Below are 25,333 nucleotides of genomic sequence, written 5' to 3' on the forward strand. Positions count from 1 at the left end.
CCAAACCCTAAGATTGATTAAGTCAGAGAATCCCTCTTTATTACCTCAGTGGCTGGGTATTGCTACACGACTTTGGCTTCAAAAGTGATGTGCGCTGTTCAATTTCAGATGGCATTTATTTCCATCCATCAAAATAAATGTATTCTCAAATGTAGCTTATATCCCGATGTGTTTCGGCCTTGTTGTGAAAACCAGGTGACTTACTTTACCAGTCCATCTTATGTTCCTACTTCCTAAGAGAGGATTGTATTTGAAAGTGTATATAATACAAGTCTCTAAACTTAAACTACTTTTCCACATTATAGCAAAATACACTTGTAGCAACTTCAACATCCAGCTCCCTATCTCTCTTGTCGTTTCTTGAAAATTGCATTATTCTATGTTCCTCAAATCCTATATCAAAGGCTTGCCACGGGAGAATCATTCTTCTCTCATCCTTCCATTTCCCCAAACTTCTCCCATCTTTCTTTGAGACGTGGGGGGTATGGCAGAGTAGTGTTTGATTCACAGGAAATGCAGTATTAAAGAACACAGACCTTGGCTGGTATTGCGATTCTTTGATCTGTCCACCTACTGGGGTCTCTTTGAACACTTCTCTTTGGATTGAAGTCATCTGACCCTGGAAAGGCGAAGCTAAGGATCACAGCTACAAAGTAAGAGACCGTCTTTACCAGATGACTCCCTTTTTTTACAGAGCTCGACTTCGGCCCATCAGAAAATGCCTTTCACTTTAGTTTTATCCCCTCGGTCGCTCAAATTTCAATCTGATCTATTGGATTGTCTTGTAGTGGTTACATTTCTGAGCCCCAAAACGATCTTATATCCTTCATTTGTATACTCGTATAGTAATATAGTCAAATGCAGGAATACCATCCAAATAAATAAACCACGAAGTAGGGCAGGGATCATCAAATACTGTAGATAAAAAAAATATTGAGTGGATGGTCAGGGGCCCGGAACATAATTCCAAATAATTTGTAGACTGCAAGCCCAGACAGATATAATATTTGACTAAAACATAATAATTTGTAGACTGCAAGCCCAGACAGATATAATATTTGACTAAAACATAATCATTTGTAGACTGCAAGCCCAGACAGATATAATATTTGACTAAAACATAATAATTTGTAGACTGCAAGCCCAGACAGATATAATATTTGACTAAAACATAATAATTTGTAGACTGCAAGCCCAGACAGATATAATATTTGACTAAAACATAATAATTTGTAGACTGCAAGCCCAGACAGATATAATATTTGACTAAAACATAATAATTTGTAGACTGCAAGCCCAGACAGATATAATATTTGACTAAAACATAATAATTTCAAACCTTGCTTTCAGTTGTATACGATCACATGTCTCATTATTATGCATGAAATATTTTGGGAACAGATTTAGAAAATGTATATCACTTGAAGCTGTTTTGAAGGTGTTTTTACAGTATTTTATGTCCAACAATAAAACCAAAAAATAACGTTTAGTAAAAAATTTTTGCTCAGAAAACGTAATAAAATACGACATGTTTTGGGAGGAAATAAATCCCATGTGGCCTTCAACATCTGGCTTGCAACAACATTACCCTACAATATTCCCAAATCACACTCAGAGTTGTCACACTGAATGTCTTCAGTGTCACTCAGAAACACACACACACACAAACACACACACACACACAATCCCCCCAAACAGACACACACTTACTGGAAACAGAAATGCTTCCGTTGTCATATTTACTCTCCCCCTCTTCTACACCCATGCCCCTTAACACTAACAGATGGAACCATGAGGCAGCATGTAGAGGGGGATCTGTGTCAGTCTGTCTGGGTACAGTACCCCCATGTCCATGCTGTTGCTGCTCCCCACTCTGTGTGCCAGCAGCCTGCCTACCTGGCAGCTCTCCACCCCCTCTGCCCCTCCTGTCCCATTCTCTGTTGATTACCACTGTAATCCATATTTAATGGCTTTGCCACTCTCTCTCCACCCATCCTGATGCCCTGCCACCACAACATGATTAAACCTTCAACTGTGGAAAGTTCCAGATGTTGTGACAGGAAAAGGTGCCTATGTTTGACGAGATGAGTCCCGGCGTTTCTGGCTGCGTTTGCATTGCCCTTGGGGTTCGTGTTCTATCCCAGATACAGGAAAGCTATTAGTTGATGTGTGTTTAGTATGATTGTGTTGTCTTAACTCGTATGGAATCTAAATACGCAGTTTGTGGGTTGTCACTGAGCTGAGAAACACTGTGAGTGGATGGAGGAAGAGGGATTTGTATCTAAGTAGGATGATGATGGCGTATCAAGCTGCAGATTCAAAGCAGACTCCGTTGATCAATGAATAAAATAAGCAACTATGGAGGGCACACATAAATAAACCCATCGTCTGGGCACATGTCTAAATGGGTGTGTTTCAGTGTGTGTGTGTGTGTGTGTGTGTGTGTGTGTGTGTGTGTGTGTGTGTGTGTGTGTGTGTGTGTGTGTGTGTGTGTGTGTGTGTGTGTGTGTGTGTGTGTGTGTGCGTGCGTGCGTGTGTGTGTGTGCGCATGCGTGTGTATGAGACTACTACAGTGTTAGTATGTTTTGTGGTATTAATGATTAGTGTGTTTACAGTAAATGAGTGTGTGTGTGTCAGGGGAAAGGAAGTTGTGGGTATATGTGTGTATGTTCGGAGTGCATGCGTGTTCTAAGACAGAAGCCCCCCCCCTCTCTCTCTCTCCCCTCTCCTCTCATGTTTACCTCGCTCATCACAGCGGTGGAATCAAAGAGCAGAAACAGAGAGGTTTGCTCTCCTCGCCTGCAGATTGAGGGTGGCAGCCTTTATTGCACCCGACCCCTGGTGTGATCACAGCGAAGAGTGTGTGCCACCAGCGAGGTGTGTGCGTGTGCCTCACTTCAGGCCTCCCGCTCCACAACGAAACACCAGCAAAAGCTGCAGTCTCTACCTGCAATCCTGCAAAGACATCACCAAAGAGGGAGCCGAGAATGGAGCATCTTGTTACACTGTGACTCGTTGAAGGTGGTGTGTTCTAATGTGTGGAGCTGGAACAGATGTGAGGAACTGTGGGTGGTTTATTTGTGGCTAATGAGTTTCTCTCTCATGTAGCTTTCCGTTGCTTCATAGAGGATTCAGTGCTCGGATAACATTCAGGAATGCATGGAATATGGAAGATGCTCATGGTCTATAAATACAACCCAACATATGTTTCTTTGAGATCTAGCCTGGATCTCAATCAAAAGCAAAATATTCGTTGTAAAGACGTTCTCAAATCGTTTTCAAAGCAACATGAATTCAGATGTATTTCTCATTGTGTACGTTTGTGGTCCAGGTGCTGGACACTACAGGTTCAGCCATGTGGTTTTACTGGCAAGCCGGCACAGCCCTCATACAGTTTCATAATTCCTCTGGTTCACTAAACATTCTTCTAGTAGATTGGCTCATGTGTTGGTGTATGTTGATTTATGCCCCCCCCCCCCCCATTTGGTACGTTTTCCTGGGACTAATTAATTCTTTGGGGGATCTCTTTTAGGACCTCCTTCTCTCTCAAGCTATAGGATTGTGCAAGACGTAATCTTTCAGAGGGCCTGTGATTTGTACAGTTCAGCATCAATTATTGATATTGATTACTTACATTGGCTCTTTGAAAATGCAGGCTAGAGAGCTGCACAGCTGGCAGGGGCAAATAGAGTGTATGAACTCTACATCCACCAATGCAGTGTACGTAAAATATGTGTGGCTTTTGTCAAGCTTGTGTCTTTCGAAACTGACACATTGAATGCTTATTGATAACAATATCATTCAATCTGTTCACGCTGCTGCCATCTAGAAAGCGAAGACAGTACATGTGCATCTAAGCTGGTGCCGAGAGACTGAAAAACAGCTTCTATCTCCGGGCCGTCAGACTTTTAAATAGTTATCATTAGCCGGCCTTTGACCAGTACCCTGCTCTGAACTTTAGTCACTGTTACTAACCAGCTACCACTCAATACTCAACCCTGTGCCTCAGAGGCAGCTACCTTATGTACATAGTCATTGAACACTGGTCACTTTAATAATATTTAAATACTGTTTGAAACACTTTGTATGTACACTGAGTGTACAAAACATTAAGAACACCTGCTCTTTCCATGACATAGACTGACCAGGTGGATCCAGCTGAAAGCCATTATCCCTTCATGATGTCATTTGTTAAATCCACTTCAATCAGTGTAGATGAAGGGGAGGAGACAGGTTAAAGAAGGATGTTTAAGCCTTGAGACAATCGAGACATGGATTGAGCATGAGTTCAGATTATTTTGTGCCCAGTAGAAATGAATGGTAAATAATGTATTGTGTCATTTTGGAGTCACTTTTATTTTAAATAAGAATAAAATGTTTCTAAATACATCAATGTGGATGTTACCATGATTACGGATAATGCTGAATGAATTAGAAACATTTTATTCTTATTTACAATAAAAGTCACTCCAAAATGACACAATACATTATTTACCATTAATTTCTATTGGGCATTAAATAATCTGAAACACAATCAAAACAAACAGCAAATGCATCCAACAAGTTTGTAGAGTCACAAGCTTGATGTAATCATTGTGTGCTTGGAATATGGGACCAAATACTTCACTTTTGTACTACTTTAATACACATACAGTATAAGTGAATTTGTCCCAATACTTTTGGTCCCCTAAAATGAAGGGACTACAGTATCTACAAAAAGTGCTGTAATTTCTAAATGGGTTGAACCGATATGGATGAAAATACCCTGAAATTATTGCTGACAATCTGCACTTTAACCTCATAATTATTGTATCATTTAAAATCCAAAGTGCTGGAGTACAGAGCCAAAACAACAAAACAACTGTCACTGTCCCAATGCTTTTGGAGCTCAGTGTATATTTCTATTCCGGACTCTGACAGGTCTCATTCTAATATCTCTATATTTCTTAATTCCTCTCTTTTTAGATTTTGTAGTAGCGTGTATTGTTTTGCGTTGCGTTGCGTTGTTAGGTATTACTGCACTGTTGGAGCTAGGAACATAGGCATTTCGCTGCACCTGCGATAACATCTGCAAAATATGTGTACGCAATCAATAACATTTTATTTTATTTGATATGGGACATACAGTATAGCTATACTGATAAATAACCATATGGACAAAATCAGCAATTGGTGTGCAATGTTTGGAAACCAACGCCTTCGAGAGCATCTCATTTGAGACCTTCACACCAAAGAGAAGCGAGAAATGACGAGATCCGTGTCTGTTCCGTGACCACCATGAATATCCTAGCAACCGTGTCCCAGAGGTACCATAATCTCCCCATCTGGCCAATTAACAGAAGGAGGAGCTGTCAGGGGAACATGGAGGGGAGAAATGAGGGGGTTGGAGCATTAGCACTGTGGGTTGGAAATGCTTGAGATTGGGATCACAGTTCTCTCCCCTCCACTTGACACGGGGGCTATTTCTGTGGCTCCAGGTTAACACTTTTTTTCCCCCCTGCCTCGTGATTTCATTAGGCGCAACGCCACTCGTCACTCCGGTGTAGCGCGGATACCAACTGGGCTCGTGTTCCTGTAATAGCGGCATGAGGATGGAAAAGGCTATGAAATTGCATTTAGTGAGCTTACCTCTGGTTCCAAATTAAACCAAGAGATGAAGCAGAGACTTTACGTGTTGAATACATTGGTTTCGTGAGAACAGAGGACAGTTCTTTCTGAGGAAGTTGATGTTTCTTGTAGAGAATGATGTTCTCTTTCGTCTTCCACCCATGGCAGGATCATTAGGCAATATGCTGCTGGATCAAGTTCACTCTCTTGAAAAATACCTTTATCTCTTTTCAACAATTTGACAGTTTTCCAGCAGTTCTTTGGAGAGTATGATATAATGTCAATGCAGTACACCCAATACTTCTTTTCACTCTATTTTATCATCAAAGATGCCATAGCCTGAACAGCATTCATGTTCACTGACATAGCTTGCAGCAGAGTCCCTGATTCATAATTCAAAGCGTTTGTTCTTAGTTACAGAGTTGACATTGAGATGATTACCGCATCCTACTCTCGCTGTATTTGTCCTTTCCTCCGCATCTATGCAGGAAATATCACTTCATGCAAAAAATATTATCTAAAGCAACACGTACACACACAGTATGCTCATGCAACACATGTGAAGAAGATATTCTGGTTTTATCGTAACTTTTCGGAGTATTCATTCAAATCAAATGATGCCGTTTTTAAATAAATATAATACTGTTGTAGAGTTCTCAGTCTTTGGTTTAAGCCTTTTGAAGTGGTTGAGCTCTTTCACAAGCACACAAGTTCCTTCTCGTGATCCAGGGTGTGATATTTGAAGCCGAATGAATGCTTGTGAGAATTTATGAGCCTCTCTGATGTTGACATGCTCTCTTTCGCTACGTGTCAATGAAACAGCTCAAATTAGAGGGAGCGAGAACCTCGGGTCCTCCGGGAACGGGAGCTGTCAATCATTCATATTATTCTTAGCATTAGAGCAATGTCTGGATGGGTGAGAATGGCTAACAAGCTCTATCTACTGTAATGAATCAGTGGTACAGATGCTTAGTGAAAGCTCCTAACCATTTTAATTACCATGTTTTCCGGGATCTGAGGATATTGACGAAGAAGTAGGAGAACGATAAACCTATCATCACTGCTTTGCCCTTTCACGATATGGTTCTCTTGTAAACATAATATACAATTATTTGCCAACATCCTACCAAGACCTCACAGTGGACTTGCAGTCAGTGTCGCTGTCAATTTGAGAGCTGAGATCTCAGTAAACGTCTCAACACTTTGCTGAGAGACTGCAGCAAAACCTCCCTCCACCTCAACATCATGCACTTTGAAACCGTTCACCCAACCTCACCGTCATGCACTCTGAAACAGTTTCCCTAACCTCACCATCATGCTCTCTGAAACCGTTCCCCTAACCTCACCGTCATGCACTCTGAAACCGTTCCCCTAACCTCACCGTCATGCACTCTGAAACCGTTCCCCTAACCTCACCATCATGCTCTCTGAAACCGGTTCCCTAACCTCACCGTCATGCACTCTGAAACCATTCCTTCAACCTCACCATCATGCTCTCTGAAACCGTTCCCCCAACCCCACCGTCATGCGCTCTGAAACCGCTCCCCCAAAAATCATTAGAACTGGATCACCCAAAGGACGACCACTGTAGCTAACTCTACCCGACCCTTGCTATTGGTTTTAGAATCAAGAAATGAAAAGGTAGAATTAGTTTGCCCAGAGAAATAACAGGTATGAGGGTAAACCACTCTCTTTGGCACACACTTCCTGCCCTCATAGGCCTTTGCATCTGTCATCTAGCATGTTGTCTCTGTATTGTGAGCGATAAGATCTAGGTCATCTAGCGTGTTGTCTCTGTGTTGTGAGTGATAAGATCTAGGTCATCTAGCATGTTGTCTCTGTATTGTGAGCGATAAGATCGAGGTCATCTAGCATGTTGTCTCTGTATTGTGAGTGATAAGATCTAGGCCATCTGGCATGTTGTCTCTGTATTGTGAGCGATAAGATCTAGGCCGTCTGTCCTTAGATGGTTCAATTGAATGATGGTGAATTATAGTGTGCCACGTTTCTATTCTTCATCTTGGGGCTTGCATTCCATGTAAATACAGTATGTACAGTACGACATAATCTGACATTCAGATTTGGTATTCACACAAACACATTCTAATTGTTTGAGGGCTTTTAAGAGTACTATTGCATGTACGTGCAATCAATAGTCATTCATTTTTGATTCGGAGACATGATCCGAAATCATTTTCACCCCGAAGGTGTGTTTTTATTGCTGTTTACATCGTACAACTCACAACTGATATGAAATGAAAGCAAACATGAAAAGAGTTGACAGAAGGCTGTCTGTCTGTTTTGGCCCACTGTGTGTGTGTGTGAATGTGTATGTGTGTGTTTGTGTGTGTTTGTGTGTGTGTACTGTGCAAGGCTTGGCTGGGGTATCCACTCTCTACCAACACCTCCCACACTCCTACTCAGTCCAAAAGAGTAGCGCTGCTGGATCACAATCCAAGAGGGATACCCATAGGCCCAGGAAAGAGAGTCCACACCTTGTGTTCCAAGTTTAGCCACTAGTGTCCTAGAAGTGTTATTTTCCCATGTTGCACTAATTATCATCCCAACACAACAGTTTCTCGCCCTTTCTGTTGTATAGTATAGCCGGTAATTGATAAGAAACATGTTCTGTCTACTAGCATCAATCTTAGATCCGTCTCAATCGTAACAGGTCACGTGATGATTTTTGTGGACCCACGCGACATTGTCGTGAATTGAGGACCGCTCAGCCTATTCCTGTCCTTGTCTTTTCTTGAGTCCTGATCGAAACAAAGGTCTTGTTTACACTAACATGTCAACGTCTCTGTCGGATCAGGATCGATGTTTCGCAACTCTAAGCTTTGTCTAATCTATGATTAGCCTTTGACTGCGAAAATGACCAGTGAAGAGCAGTATTGAGTCTGAAGTATAGTACTGTAGACGTTGCCACCGCCTTGACAGATGTTTTGTCACCTTTGAAGAGCGGTGTTGAGTCTGAAGTATAGTACTGTAGACGTTCCCACCGCCTTCACAGATGTTTTGTCACCTTTGAAGAGCGGTGTTGAGTCTGAAGTATAGTACTGTAGATGTTGTCATGGGTCCTCAGATCCTCAAAAGGTTCTACAGCTGCACCATCGAGAGCATGGTTGCATCACTGCCTGGAATGGCAAATGCTCGGCTTCCAACCGCAAGGCACTATAGAGGGTAGTGCGAACGGCCTAGTACATCACTGGGGTCAAGCTTCCTGCCATCCAGGACTTCTATACCAGGCGGTGTTAGAGGAAGGCCCTGAAAATTGTCAAAGACTCCAGCCACCCTAGTCATAGACTGTTCTCTCTGCTGGAGCGCCAATTATAGGTCCAAGAGGCTTCTAAACAGCTTCTACCCCCAAGCCATAAGACTCCTGAACATCTAGTCAAATGACTACCCAGACTATTCACATTACCCCCACCCCCCTCCTCCCCTCTCCACCCCACCGCCACTCTCTGTTGTCATCTATGCATAGTCACTTTAATAACTCTACCTACATGTACATACAACCTCAACTAACCGGTGCCCCCGCACATTGACTCTGTACCGGCACCCTCTGTATATATTGTTATATTTTACTGCTCCTCTTTAATTACTTGTTACTTTTATCTCTTATTCTTATCTGTATTTTTTGAAACTGCACTGTCGGTTAGGGGCTCGTAAGTAAGCATTTCACTGTAAGGTCTACACCTGTTGTATTCAGCGCACGTGACTAATACAATTTGATTTGATTTGGTTTGAGTTTCCGGGCCCACCAAACAATAATTAGCATTTCACTTTCTATTTCTACTTTCATCCATGACCTGTTGTGGACTGTCAGCGGTTAAATGAAAAGGTTAAACCTCCATGTCGCTCTTCATTGTGCTGCATTTGGCTGCCTTTTTAGAACATGTGTGTTCATTTTGGAGGACACCTCCTCAGTGCCCGTTGTAAATCCTTTATTCTATGAAATTTCCCAGTGTTGTGTTACTTTACTATTGAATTGAGATGTAGAGAATGATGCATCGTAGGCAGCAGTAATCTAATCTTAGGCAGAGACGCTCCAGAGGGCGGGAGATCTCACCATGTGATTGGAGCATTTATCTCAATAAAGTGGCAGGTACATTATCAAATCTCTGGCCCTGGAGCAACAGTCACACACACACACACGTGCAGGCCAATCACACGGGAACACGGCACATGCAGACACAAGCCCGCTTGCGCATGCCCCCACATGTCCGCACACATGCACACACGTGCACACGTACAACAGAAACACACTCACATGAACAAAGATGTACTGGTACACACATTTATGCCAAGAGCACATTGAACCCCAAGATTGATACAAAATTAGCTAACACTACAATAGCAGACACTGTAGCAAAGAGTTAGTCACATAATGCATTAGCATAACATATGACATATGATATTCTGTATATGCCTGTGTAGACTGTATATGCCCCCAGGTTATATAGCAATAACAGTGGCACTATGATTTTCCCTACTAAAGGAGAAATGCAAACAATGCCCCTTTTCATGGTATCCGTGCAGGCTTCCTAGCAACACATGCAAGTGTTTTCACAACCCAGCTCACTTCATGTAAAGCCAGCCAGTGCAGCTCTTCCTCGCAGACTAACGGCTGGATTTTTTTAAAGGGCAGATTATAGGCAATGAAACCCCTCACATCCTCTACCACACCAAGGAAGTCTTCCGTGGAAGTGCCTCGTTAGATTGGAGTCAACAATGTGCTCCTAACTGGCATCATATTAATATTTAACTGCAGCGCCAAGCACCAAGGGGCACATTCTCTCTCTGTGGTTTGTCTTATTCTTTGTCTTTTTTTCAGTATGGTGGACTTTTTTGCTTCAAATGCAGTTTTGCTGGCATAATTTCAGGGGCTTTGTGTTTGTATTGCAGTGGCTTCCAAATGCTTTACATGGATTAGGATATCTAACTGAAACCTGAGGCGATGCACTCTATTTCATTCTTTCCTGGAATATATTTCATATTTTAGTGGTTAACATACTTTTTTTTTTTTTTACAACTTTTTTAATCTCGTAAAGTGATCAGCATATAGGCTACATTGCAGCTCATGTGATTATTTGTATCCCAGTTCAATAAGCGCTTGTGTTGATGGAATCAATCAAAATCCATTCCATTCTATTACTTTGCATAATGGAAGTCTATTCCGCTATGAAATGTGTTCATTGTGTCCTCCAGCCATTTAGCCTTTCTATAACTATTGTTTAAGGAGAACACTGCAGTCTGTTCCCAGATGAAGAGACAGAATCAGTTAGAATTCGTGGAAGTAATCAATCAAAATGTCCAACCTCTGAACTTCAAATGTCAACATATCAATTTTATGAATGGTAGATTTTTGATTTGGTCCAGTTACTGTGTCAGAACACAATTACAAAAGATAACATACGCGTGTTATCTGAAAACAGCTCTCTCCCTTTCATTGAAATATGATTCAGTGAATTGTGACTAATTATGGTAGGATTTACTGTTGGCTATCTGGTTTACCTTTCCTATGTTCTCAAAAAGCATGCCTGTCAGAGCTGCATGATGGGCATGTTGAATATCACTGCAAAGCAGGAGGGACACTCCCATCCCTATCCCATTATTTAAAGGTCACTGACTGCCCCTCCCACAACATCCTGCCTCAAACTGGGACAAAAGAACATTTGGGCAACAAGATCAACTCCCACAACACACATAAGAGATCCATGTGTTAGTTAGAGTGTACAGTTGTGGCCAAAAGTTTTGAGAATGACACAAATATTAATTTTCACAAAGTTTGCTGCTTCAGTGTCTTTAGATATTTTTGTCAGATGTTACTATGGATACTGAAGTATAATTACAAGCATTTCATGTGTCAAAGGCTTTTATTGACAATTACATGAAGTTGAATCAAAGAGTCAATATTTGCAGTGTTGACCCTTCTTTTTCAAGACCTCTGCAATCCGCCCTGGCATGCTGTCAATTAACTTCTGGGCCACATCCTGACTGATGGCAGCACCTTCTTGCATAATCAATGCTTGGAGTTTGTCAGAATCTGTGGGTTTTTGTTTGTCCACCCGCCTCTTGAGGATTAACCACAAATTCTCAATGGGATTAAGGTTTGGGGATTTTCCTGGCCACGGACCCAAAATATCTATGTTTTGTTTAGTTATCACTTTTGTCTTATGGCAAGGTGCTCCATCATGCTGGAAAAGTCATTGTTCATCACCAAACTGTTCCTGGATGGTTGGGAGAAATTGCTCTCTGAGAATGTGTTGGTACCATTCTTTATTCATGGCTGTGTTCTTAGGCAAAATTGTGAGTGAGCCAACTCCCTTGGCTGAGAAGCAACCCCACACATGAATGGTCTCAGGATGCTTTACTGTTGGCATGACACAGGACTGATGGTAGCGCTCACCTTGTCTCTCCGGACAAGCTTTTTTCCAGATGCCACAAACAATCGGAAAGGGGATTCATCAGAGAAAATGACTTTACCCCAGTCCTCAGCAGTCCAATCCCTGTATCTTTTTCAGAATATCAGTCTGTCCCTGATGTTTTTCCTGGCTTCTTTGCTGCCCTTCTTGACACCAGGCCATCCTCCAAAAGTCTTCGCATCACTGTGCGTGCAGATGCACTCACACCTGCCTGCTGCCATTCCTGAGCAAGCTCTGTACTGGTGGTGCCCCGATCCCGCAGCTGAATCAACTTTAGGGGACGGTCCTGGCGCTTTCTGGACTTTCTTTGGCGCCCTGAAGCATTCTTCACAACAATTTAACTGCTCTCCTTGAAGTTCTTGATGATCCGATAAATGGTTGATTTAGGTGCAATCTTAATGGCAGCAATATCCTTGCCTGTGAAGCCCTTTTATCCAAAGCAATGATGACGGCACATGTTTCCTTGCAGGTAACCATGATTGACAGAGGAAGAACGATGATTCCAAGCACCACCCTCCTTTTGAAGCTTCCAGTCTGTTATTTGAACTCAATCAGCATGACAGAGTGATCTCCAGCCTTGTCAACACTCACACCTGTTTTAAAGAGAGAGACACTGACATGATGTCAGCTGGTCCTTTTGTGGCAGGGCTGAAATGCAGTGGAAATGTTTTTTGGGGGATTCAGTTCATTTGCATGGCAAAGAGGGACTTATATGCAAATTGTCATCATACAAACTGAGGCAGCAGACTGTGAAAATTTATATTTGTGTCATTCTCAAAACCTTCGGACACAACTGTGGAGTGTGAGGTGTTTCTGTAAAACATGTTGTTTTTGTGGTGTTTGCTGCTTTAGTGGCAGCTAGTGAAATCATAGGACGTTGGTTAGCATGCATAGGGCAACCTTTATGCCTCTGGCAGGTTGTTGAATTGGTCGTGGATTTTGAGCGTCATGGAAATTATGAGGTTTTATTGATTGCGTTCTTACTGTTACTGACGGCTTGAACAGATTTCCAAGTGGAGCATGGACCATTGCGTTTGACCTTTTGAAATTTGTCTGCTTTTGAATGCGTTGACAGTTGGATTTTGACACACACACACATATGAATGGGTGGTTTGTGCAGAATGCCAAAAATATCTTGTCACTGCAGGAGTGACAAATGAGTCTGTCTCCTACTGCAGTGCAGTATTCCACCTTCGATTTGTTATCGATCACTGAAGTTCGTGATTTAATTAGCCGAATCCAATTCAATGACTAGCAGATGGTAACCATGACACTAGTTCATAAAGGTGGCATGGCATCAATAATGACACATAGCCTGCACAATGTTTCCTATTTGTGAAAAATATAATTAAATGGAGGAAACTGTTTCACATTGTATGGGATAAATCGAAAGTCTGCCTTAGAGTTATGTGCAGTGATGTATGTTGTGCTTGATGAATCAGAATCATAAAAAAAGCCCTTTAAAAGATGGAAGTGTCATTGTGGTATTCCAGCTAATGACATTCAGGTCAATTGTGAGAGGTAGAAACATGGCCAAGGGCCCAGATCACACTGAACATAGGGTCGGTAATTATCCATGAATGTTAAGCAGCTCAAAGTTTTTCAGCAGACATTAAGTGGTAGCCTCTGGCCTCTTCCTTCTCCTCAGACATATTTTTCTCTTTTATATTTGTAACCCATGATTTACAATTTGGTGTTGTTTATATATTTTTTTAAAAGGGCAATGTTCATTTGTTCATTCTTATGGGGTGGCAGGTAGCCTAGTGGTTAGTGTGTTGGACTTAAAGGACTTAAAGGTAAAGGACTAAAAGGTAAAGGTAAAAATCTGTTGTTCTGCCCCTGAACCAGGCAGTTAACCCACAGTTCCTAGGCTGTCATTGAAAATAAGAATTTGTTCTTAACTGACTTGCCTAGTAAAATAAAAAAATACAATGTTTGGAAGTGAAATTAAGTCTCTGACCATACTTAGTCATTTAAGAATGTATGATGCATTCTCTTCAAATGAAGACTTCTGTACTACCCCTTAGGACTATGTGGTCTCTCTGAAGGGATACACAGTTTCACCTTGTGTCAGGAACTCAGCATGGCATGTTCAATGTGTTGACGTTCATCTCTACCAAGGGTTATGTGCAATTGTATTTAAGAGGGCCTTTTGTATTCCGTTTCACTCTGTGCTGCAACTGAACATTATTAGGAGTTGGGTATGGTAATTAGGGGACACAAGGTCTTTTGCTCGCTTTCATTTTTACAGTTATTTTTGTAGCTTTGGCCATCTGAGATGTGATTGCACTTTATTTTAAGTGGTTTTCATAAAGCAAACATAATCTGCTCATAATAATACCTGTCCAACCTGGTCCTGACAGTCTGTAGAATGACAGACATTTTGAGTGCTCTGTGAGACACCTAAACCAGAAGTAACAACAGGGATTTCTTGGCAATAGGACCACCACTTTAGCATCTGTCAGACAGCAAGGACAGCTCAAAATGATCCCTGACATTGGCAGTAAGTAGTTCCTGTCTTAGATGGATCAATAACAAGCAAACACAAACAAGTGAACAGCTCTGTGTGACACCATCCTTAGTGAGGATGACCCTGGGGGAGCCAAAACATGTCTGTCCATTAATGAACACATTGGGACAGAGAGATCCAACTTACTTTCTAACAGTTGGGATATTACACTTCTTACTCCAGCCTAATCTGCTGTTTACAGGGGGAGTATGTGCACTTGAGCCTATGGGAGATCTGTTAAGACTCTTGGACATTGTGTGAAAATGTTAAAATCTCCCCCTGAGTTATATATTCAAGCATTAAGGCCCGAGGGGTTGTTGTATATGACCAGTGTACCAAGTCTAAGGGCTGTTCTTAAGCACAACGCCACACGGAGTGCCTGGATACAGCCCTTAGCCGTGGTACAATGGCAATATACCACAAACCGGAGGTGTCTTATTGCTATTATAAACTGGTTACCAACGTAATTAGAGCAGTAAAAATAAATGTTTTGTCATACCCATGGTATAAGGTCTGATATACCACAGCTTTCAGCCAATCAGCATTCAGGGCTCGAACCACCCAGTTTATAATTTATAGTATACTATTCAGACTGTTGATGTTGATAACTGTTGATACACTAACGTTAGTTCTGTACTTCATTCCTTCATCAAGCACAACGCCATGACCCAACATGGATGATCTTATCCTACAATTGGGGATTAAAGAGCTGTTTCACATTTTTAACAGCATTCAATGAGAGGATGTCAGTTTGGCTTCCATGACATGTAGCTACAGCTCCAAAATGATTGTGTTTCATGCCATACTGTCTTCATCATGGAGTGCCAACAACCTAATCACTGCTAAGATCCCACCGCTCACACCATGTGTCTAACAAAACTTCAAAGTAAGCTCCTTTTGCTATTGGGGAAATCATTTTGCTAGGGTTTCATTTACTCAGGCAAACAACATATAAGGGATAAGCCTTGGGAATGCTCCAGATAGTTTACCCCCTGCCTCTTTTGTGCCGAATACCCCCGACACCCCATTTCAAAAGGCTATTAAATGAACCCCAATCTATTCGGTAGCTAACGGATGACCAAACATCCCCTGAATCACAACTACAGTGCCAAGAAAGAGTATATGAACCCTTTGGGAATACATGAATTTCATTGGGAATACATGGATGGTCATAAAATTTGATCTGATCTTCATCTAGGTCACAACAATAGACAAACACAGTCTGCTGATAACACACAAATAATTATCAGCAGACTGTGTTTGTCTATATTGACACACCGTGTAAACATTCACAGTGCAGGGTGGGAAAAGTATGTGAACCTTTGGATTTAATAACTGGTTGACCCTCCTTTGACAGCAATAACCTCAACCAAATGTTTTCTGTAGTTGCTGATCAGACCTGCACAATGGTGAGGAGGAATTTTGGACCATTCCTCTTTACAAAATTGTTTCATTACAGCAATATTCTTGGGGTGTCTGGTGTGAGCTGCTCTCTTGAGGTCATGTAAGAGTATCTCAATTGGGTTGAGGTCAGGACTCTGACTGGGCCACTCCAGAAGGTCAGGACTCTGACTGGGCCACCCCAGAAGGTCAGGACTCTGACTGGGCCACTCCAGAAGGTCAGGACTCTGACTGGGCCACTCCAGAAGGTCAGGACTCTGACTGGGCCACTCCAGAAGGTCAGGACTCTGACTGGGCCACTCCAGAAGGTCAGGACTCTGACTGGGCCACTCCAGAAGGTCAGGACTCTGACTGGGCCATTCCAGAAGGTCAGGACTCTGACTGGGCCACTCCAGAAGGTGTATTTTTTTGGTTGAAGCCATTTTGTTGTTGATTTACTTCTGTGTTTTGGGTCGTTGTCCCGTTGCATCACTCAACTTCTGATGAGCTTCAATTGGCGGACAGATAGCCTAACATTCTCCTGCAAAATTTGTCTTACCGTGGACTGATGAACATCAAGGCTTTTAGAGATACTTTTGTAACCCTTTCCAGCTTTATGCAAGTTATCAATTCGGGGTTCTGAGCTCTCTTTTGTTTGAGGCATGGTTCACATCAGGCAATGCTTCTTGTGAATAGCAAACAAACATTTTGTGAGTGTTTTTTATAGGGCAGGGCAGCTCTAACCAACATCTCCAATCTCGTATCTCATTGATTGGACTCCAGGTTAGCTGACTCCTGACTCCAATTAGCTTTTGGAGAAGTCGTTAGCCTAGGGGTTCACATACTTTTTCCTACCTACTGTGAATGTTTAAATTATGTATTCAATATAGACAAGAAAAACACAATAATTGGTGTGTTATTAGTTTAAGCACACTATCTTCATCTATTGTTGTGACTTAGATGAAGATAAGATCGAATTTGATGACCAATTTATGCAGAAATCCAGGTAATTCCAAAGGGTTCACATACTTTTTCTTGCCACTGTATATATGATGCATGAGAAGTCTGACAGCAGGGCATTGATCTTGTGTTGATATAGGGGGAAATAGAACAGCCATGTGTGATGTGCTTTGAGGCTTCTGTCGACATGCTGACACACTGATTGAAGCCAGTTCCTGCCAGCGAGATCAGCAGCTGAGCGAGGAGATGAGTCCACTAATAGGCTGTCATCTGAGGCATTTGGGTCTGATAATTGCAGGAAATGTTTCACCCGGTTTCAGCAAGACTAGAGTTCTTTGTCCTCCACAGGGTGGCAATCGGTTCAGGGGTGCAACATGGGTAAACACAAGGCCCCCTCACCCGGAGACCACTCAGCCAGAGGCCATCATGTAACACAATCAATTGGCTGTAGATGGAAGGGGTTGGTCTGAGGTGAAGCTGTACATTAGTCTCCTCTTCTTTCTCGGTTGTCCTGTGCTGTCACTAGAATGTGGATAACAGCGGCAGAGCACAACATGGCCATGGATTAGGTTGAGCTGAATGACTCAATGAACAACACTGCCGCTAAGCCGTAGATTTTTTTTACTGTGATGAGGTTTGGTGTGGGGATAAAAGTCAGAGAAAGTTATTGTGTTATGGCTGCAATGGAGACTTCATTCAGAGTACAACGTGGAGCTGAAAGGGGAGCTATGGTAGAATAGCTGATGTACTAATCTTTCCGTCCATGAATTGTAAATATGCTGTGAGTCTCCAGGTATGAAGACTCGGTCTCTATCGCCATCGATCCGTCCACTGTGCCTGCTGATGTGGGTTAATTCTACGTTCTGGTTGATATTTGTATGGTTTCCTTTTTCCAAATGATCAATAAACTACCGCCCCTAAAATAATCAATTTGTCATCAATTGATGTACTGTATAGTGTACACTGTATCCACTTTACCATTTGATGTAAAAAAAAAAAAATTAAAAGCCTAATTCTGGCCTATTTCATAGTTATTTTAACGCTGTCTGTGTTGTGTTCCCAAGGGCCATGGGGCAGATGTATGGGCAGTGACTGTGGCCCAGGTGGCAGCCAGAGTCGGGCTGTGTGGTGTGCCCACGTGGACGGCTGGACCACCCTCCACACCAACTGTGACCAGTCCCAGCGGCCTTCCAACCAGCAGAACTGCTTCCGTGTGTGCGACTGGCACAAGGACCTTTACGACTGGAAACTGGGTGCCTGGAACCAGTGTGTGTCTGTGTCAACAAGAACCTTTGGGGGCATGCGGCCATACGTATGCAATGGGGGTGAGGAGGGCATTCAGACCCGGGAGGTGGGATGCGTACTAAAGTCAGACGAATCTCTCGGAGACGACACCATCTGTGAGTACTTTGAGCCCAAGCCTCGTCTAGAGCAGGCCTGCCTCATCCCCTGCCCTCAGGACTGTGTAGTGTCTGAATTCACCCCCTGGACGTCCTGCTCAAAAACCTGTGGAACCGGCCTAAAGAACCGGGTGCGCAGTGTTCTGGTGCCTCCACTCTTCGGGGGTTCAGCCTGCCCAAACCTAACCGAGTTCCACACCTGTAAGCCAGGGCCTTGTAAGGGGCCTGAGGGGGTGTACAGCCTCAGGGTGGGATCCTGGATGCCCTGTTCTCTCCCCATTTCACGGCCGGTGCGGCAGGCCAAGCATAGGAAGGGTAAAGGGGGGGCCAGGGAGAGGCCTGGGGTCAAAGACCCTGATACTAGGGAGCTGATCCAGAAGAAACGGACCAGGAACCGGCTCAACAGGCAGGAGAGCCCCTTCTGGGACATCCAGGTGGGATACCAGAGTCGCACGGTGTCCTGTGCACACAGGAACGGGAGCACGGTGGGACTCAGGTAAGTGGCTCAGCATCAGTATTTCAGGGTCTGGGGTAATACTGGTTCCTTAGTGTGTCTGTGTGCTGGTTGTCCTTGAAAATTGTACTTTTAGTCTAAATGGGCAAACCATGATATGTCATTGGTCATAGGAAACCATGTGTTTTTGTCCATTCAGAACTGTAATTCATCATAGTGAGTTATCTGTTGTAAATAACACTCAATCTTAAAATAGGCACAAACCTGCCACATGTCTAAACAGGCCTTTGTAAGGGGTTGTTTTTATCTTCTTCAGAACTGTAAGCACAGTATTATGTTGTGATGTGATGTACTGTACTGATGTACAGTGGATGACAGGTAAGGGAATGGTTATGTGTCTCTGCTTTGCTGTCAAAGCAATGGAGCACTCCCACTTTTTGGTGTCTACTTTCAACGGTGGAGATGACAACTCTATATTCACTGGTGCTCATTCCGTGACAGGGATTGAATCTTAGCCAGCACTTCTGTCATCTTTGACTGTGAAATAGCAGGATGAGTTGCACAATGTACGTCATTATGTTGTTACGTGTGCAGGTGAGGAAAGATAAAATCAAAAAGCTTGATTACTAACAGTAATTTCAGTTCAACTAAAAAAAAAGTACAGTCATTTATTTTGAAATGCTGTTGACCAAATACATTTTATGATAATCTTTCACATTAGGAGTATGGTTCAGGTTATCAATGATTCAGGTTCTTCGCATACTATATCTTATATACAGTACAATATACAGTAGACAAGACTGCATGCATACCCTTCAAGTAAACTGACATTTCCTTGGGCCCTGTCTTGGCTTGAGGCAAGTCCCTAACCCTGTCTTGGCTTGAGGCAAGTCCTTAACCCTGTCTTGGCTTGAGGCAAGTCCCTAACCCTGTCTTGGCTTGAGGCAAGTCCCTAACCCTGTCTTGGCTTGAGGCAAGTCCCTAACCCTGTCTTGGCTTGAGGCAAGTCCCTAACCCTGTCTTGGCTTGAGGCAAGTCCCTAACCCTGTCTTGCCTTGAAGCTCTTTCTTTAGCATTAAATGGTGTCTTTGTTTTATGCTGAGTGACAATAACTTCAAATGTCAGCACGGTATCTCTCATCTTAGAATCCATGAAGTCTTTCATCTCTAGCAAGGAGAGCTACAGTCTCTGTTATATAGCCTTATATCCACATTATGTATGTGTTACATGCCACAGATGTGATCAATTATGTACTAAATCTATTCATTAATGCGCTGTTAGTGCCAACTTCTCAGCAGTGGCTGGGATCAAATATTTCTAAAGAACCGTGAAAACCAATCTTATGCCCTTAGGAAGGTAAATACTAATCTTTGACTAGTTTATTTCTGGTTCTGAAATATTTATCGTTGTTTTTGCCACTTCAGAAAAGTGGAACAAACTTCCCAGCAAACCTAAAAGGTTTCTGTGAAAGTTCCCAGAACATTATTTTGGTTGCGGCAATGTTCTCCTAACACAAAAACTGTCCAGTTGCAATGATGATTATACAATGTTTGTATAAAACATTTGCCTGATGTTGCAAGAACGTTCCCAGAACGTTGTGGCGGTATGTTCTAAAAACATTACTGGTACATTGTGTCATTACATTACCTGGAAACCTAATGAGAACATTTGGGGGAATGTTCTGTGGTGGTTGTTACAGATGTTGTGCACAACATTTTCATGAATGTTAAGAAAACATTCCAAGAATATTTCCTTTAAAACATTTTCTGAATAAAATAAACATTTTGTTATCAAAAACATTCTTCGTATGTTTTTGGGATGTCATCATCCTAATGTTAGATAAAAACCCAACTAGAACTTAATGAGAATCTTAGCTAATGTTCTGGGAATGTTCCCGGTTTGCTGGGTACTCTCTGAAGCGATATCCAATGAATCTAGGCAGTCGTCCTCCGAACATCTTGCTGACTTCATTCCCCATTTTGTTTGATGTACATCTGTCATCGTTGGGCCACAGCTTTCTCTTGACTCATTAGACTTTGTTTTAGTCTGGTTGTAGAATAGTGGCAGGCTTTACATGTAATAATATGAAATCCGCATGCAAGTGTTGGCTATTTACTGTAGATTCCAGCTTGCATGGTGGCCTCTGAGGTTTCCGTTTACCACCAGAAGCACTTCTAGAAAGTACCACTTTACATCTTTTAGTTCAAATTCGAGTCTCCCATATGCTACCACGCTTATGCTTCTCTTTACTGGCCACACTGGCCTTCCAAACATTCCACTCTGTTTTCTAAACTGTGTTTTCATCGAGGCGCTGAAAAAGATGGTTAAAAGATTTCTCCCAGGGTTTCACATTCCCTGACCCACATAGTACAGCCTGTGTTGTAGGCTTTAATTGTACCACATACCACCAAAGCCTCGTGTAATGAGCATGTTTGTGTTCAATGTGGATATTCTACAGAAACCAAACTCTTTTTTTGTTGTGGAATTTCATGGAATTTCTTGTTGTTTGTTGTATAACCTTTATTGGTTTTAAAATGAGAGTTTGAATGTTTTTGAAATATTATTACTCTCTTATTTCAAGTGAAATTGTTTGTCTGTCCCCATTCTGTCTGACTGATGGAGATTTAAAAAAAAGACTACTTCCAAGACTTCAAAACCCCCACAACAATGCAGAAAATAATAAAAAGTTGACACGACCAAAACATCAAATACTGAAAGAGATTGAGTTGCCGTGAAAAGGGTCAATGTATGCTTTAAGGCTTTTTAAGCATGTGTGAAGTTTCATCTGAGTCAGGAAGCGAGCCATTATCCTCACCGAGTCACAAAACCTTTGTTTTAATTTCTGAATGTTTTTCACTGAGAAAGAACTCTACCTGCGTGCCTTGTTGGCAGCACAACGAATCCTCGTCGTGACGTCACACCTGCAGGCCCGCCACATCAAACAATTCAAAGGTATCTTAATCTGTGGAGACAGAGGGGTTAAAAACACAACTCCCTCTTTTTCAAGCGTTTTTTTTCCAAACCAGTTGCACTCGTTTCCAGCAGAAGTGTGAGAAGCTAGAGGTGAAGTGTGGCATCGGCGTAGTCTAAATTAGAGGGTTCTAAATGAGGCAGAGCTGTAATTAGCGGTAAAAGATCGTCAGCTGCGGCGCCTCGGGGAAAAGGCGATGCACACTGCGGTGCAAGGAACAGAAAATGGTTTTAATTCCTAATCATTTGAAGGAGCTTAAAGAGGCAGCGTTTATTCATTAGCTCTAATTGCAAGTTGAATGATTACAGAGTGATTGCTTTTGGTGATTGATCAGTTGTGGTTACTATTTGGAGGCTTTTGAGGCACAACCCTTCAGACTTTATGTATTGTATTGTATTACAAAACCCCTGGTCTCATGGTCCTTTGAGCCGGATTTGAACCAGCAACCAATTCACTACCTAAATGTGGGGGCTTCCCAGCTTTTTTTTCTCCATTGTTTATTAAGATATATATATATTTTTTTTTTACCTTTATTTTACTAGGCAAGTCAGTTAAGAACAAATTCTTATTTTCAATGACGGCCTAGGAACAGTGGGTTAACTGCCTGTTCAAGGGCAGAACGACAGATTTTGTACCTTGTCAGCTCGGGGATTTGAACTTGCAACCTTTCCGTTACTAGTCCAATGCTCTAACCACTAGGCTACACTGCCGCCCCAAGATGTGATGATTCTGAATGAAGGGTTGAGTATTAGGGTTCAATGCCAGTCAGTTCCATAAGGACTCTTGAATACAGCTTATTACAACATGCTTAGTATAATGTACATTACCGTTCAAAGGTTTGGGGTCACTTAGAAATGTCCTCGTTTTGAAAGAAAAGCTAATTTTTTGTTCATTAAAGTAACATCAAATTGATCAGATACAGTGTAGACATTGTTAATGTTGTAAATGACTATTGTAGCTGGAAACGGATGATTTTGAATGGAATATCAACATCGTCGTACAGAGGTCCATTATCAGCAACCATCACTCCTGTGTTCCAATGGCACGTTGTGTTAGCTAATCCAAGTTTATCATTTTAAAGGATAATTGATCATTAGAAAACACTTTTGCAATTCTGTTATTACAGCTGAAAATTGTTGTTCTGATTAAAGAAACAACTAAACGGGCCTTCTTTAGACTTGTTGAGTATCTGGAGCATCAGCATTTGTGGGTTCGATTACAGGCTCAAAATGTCCAGAAACAAATAACTTTCTTCTGAAACTCGTCAGTCTATTCTTGTTATGAGAATTGAAGGATATTCCATGTGAGAAATTTCCGAGAAAGTGAAGATCTCGTACAACGTTGTGTACTACTCCCTTCACAGACCAGCGCAAAATGGCCCTTACCAGAATAGAAAGAGGAGTGGGAGGCCCCGGTGCACAACTGAGCAAGAGGACAAGTACATTAGAGTGTCTAGTTTGAGAAACAGATGCCTCACAAGTCCTCAACTGGCAGCTTCATTAAATAGTACCCACAAACACCAGTCTCAACGTCAACACTGAAGAGGTGACTCCGGGATGCTGGCCTTCTAGGCAAAGTTCCTCTGTCCAGTGCCTGTGTTATTTTGCCCATTTTAATCTTTTATTTTGATTGGCTAGTCTGAGATATGGCTTTTTCTCTGCCTAGAAGGCCAGCATCCCGGAGTCGCCTCTACACTGTTGACGTTGAGACTGGTGTTTTGTGTGGACACTTGGATTAGCTAACACAACGTGCCATTGGGGAAGCCAGGGGTCATTCATCAATGAGCTGGATGTAAGTACATGATACTAAAAGCGCAGATGGTACATGATACTGATGGTTGCTGATAATGGGCCTCTGTATACCTATGTAGATATTCCATTAAAAATCAGCCGTTTCCAGCTACAATAGTCATTTACAACATTAACAATGTCTACATTGTATTTCTGATCAATTTCATGTTATTTTAATAGACAAAAATTTGCTTTTCTTTCAAAAACAAGGACATCTCTAAGTGATCTCTACGTTTGAATGGTAGTGTACATTCTACTATAGTACAAGTATTAATACATTATAGTACATGATAGTATTAGTATCATGTACTTACATCCAGCTCATTGATGAATGACCCCTGGCTTCCCATTGTCTTCCGATAGGTAGTGGTGTCAATCCTACACAACCATCTATCTGATGTAAGACAATGTTCCCTGATGAGTAATACACTGCAATAGACAGGACAAAAACCAACATTCCACAAATTCAACCAACATACGCCAAATTCTACCTCAAAATCTACCTCAGCTGACTTCGAAACCCACTGACCACTTGTTCTAGGACCACCAACACACACAGGGCTCCCTCAGGACCAGCTTTCACATCCACTGTCGCAAATTGCAAGCAGATCGCAGACAGATCTCAGATTACTGACCTTGCCACTTCTGCTCTCGCCTTACCTCTGTGTTCCAGTCTGTGTCTACCCTGGGACCTCCCTCTGACGGTCCAGTCCTGCATCCTCGCTAAGGACTGTAAGCTGAGCGAGTGGGCAGACTGGGGCCCCTGCTCCAAGGCCTGTCTAGACCCAGACCCTGAGTCCCCCAGGGGCCAACGTTCCAGGACCAGACGAGTGCACCAGTTCTCCGTGGGGGAGGGGGAGGACTGCCCACCGCTGGAGGAGACGGAGCCATGTGACCCCCAGGGGGATGGAGTACTGCCCTGCGCCACGTGAGTGTCACTTAGTGTCATGAGGATGTGTGGCTGTATGTGTGGAAGTTATAGTTTTACACTAAATATGTGGTAAGAAATATACTGAACATTTATGGAAGGCCTAGAGGTTGAAAGTGGGTTAAGTCAATGTTGTATTTGTGGAATTTCAAATGATAAAATGTCGTGTCCAAATGTAATATATTACACAGTAGTATCAGGGTGTCAAAAAATACTACCGTACATAGTTCAGGAACCTGACAGGCCTCCAGGAAGTTTTCAACAAATTGGAACCACTTAGTGCACTAACTTTCCAAAGTCTACTGGATTCTCACTGGCAGAGGTGATACATTCCTCCTGTTGATTTCCCATTAGCTACTTCATCTAGCTAATTTGCTCTCCAGGGTGGCCCATAGGAGTTGGTTTGTGTGGGCCTGTGTGTGTGTGTGGTGGAGCAGAGAGCATATGGAGAAAGATTGGTGTGTTTGAGCTTTTGCCAGACTCAAATGGAGTCTATGACAATATTGTCTCTCCTGTAACCTGCCATGCAATCACACACACACACACACACACACACACACACACACACACACATATTGGCCTTATTGACATCGTATCCCGTCTTTACACAATCATTCCAATAACACTTGAGCTTTCCTGTTCCGATTCTGCAAAATACTTCAAAACCACACCATCTATAAAACTATCGTGATATAGCCTTTAAAATGGATTATTTCTATGACTAAAATGTATCTTTTCATATTACTCCTGTGTTACATGGATTGGAAGCAATTAGCCAAACATGGAGCTGATAGCTATTGAAGTTGTAGTGGAACGATAAGGATTAGTGTAATTCAAGTTTGGCATCTGCAGCCCCAGATGCAGGTAGAACAGATCAACACACAATTGACAAATTTGTTTTTATAG

General features: G+C 42.3%; 1 protein-coding gene across 4 annotated transcripts in view; it reads left to right on the forward strand.

Annotated features, from left to right (window-relative positions):
- LOC109901740 (thrombospondin type-1 domain-containing protein 7A) overlaps nucleotides 1-25,333 on the forward strand; it is a 97,660-nt gene that overhangs the window by 17,405 nt on the left and 54,922 nt on the right. For all 4 annotated transcript variants that reach the window (XM_031786704.1, XM_031786705.1, XM_031786706.1 and 1 more), the window contains exons 2-3: nucleotides 17,949-18,780; nucleotides 24,173-24,427. In XM_031786704.1, the coding sequence (XP_031642564.1) occupies nucleotides 17,949-18,780; nucleotides 24,173-24,427 (1,087 nt within the window). The remainder of the gene's footprint in view (nucleotides 1-17,948; nucleotides 18,781-24,172; nucleotides 24,428-25,333) is intronic.

The sequence above is a fragment of the Oncorhynchus kisutch genome, linkage group LG13, assembly GCF_002021735.2.
Source record: "Oncorhynchus kisutch isolate 150728-3 linkage group LG13, Okis_V2, whole genome shotgun sequence".
NCBI classification, from domain to species: Eukaryota; Metazoa; Chordata; class Actinopteri; order Salmoniformes; family Salmonidae; genus Oncorhynchus; species Oncorhynchus kisutch.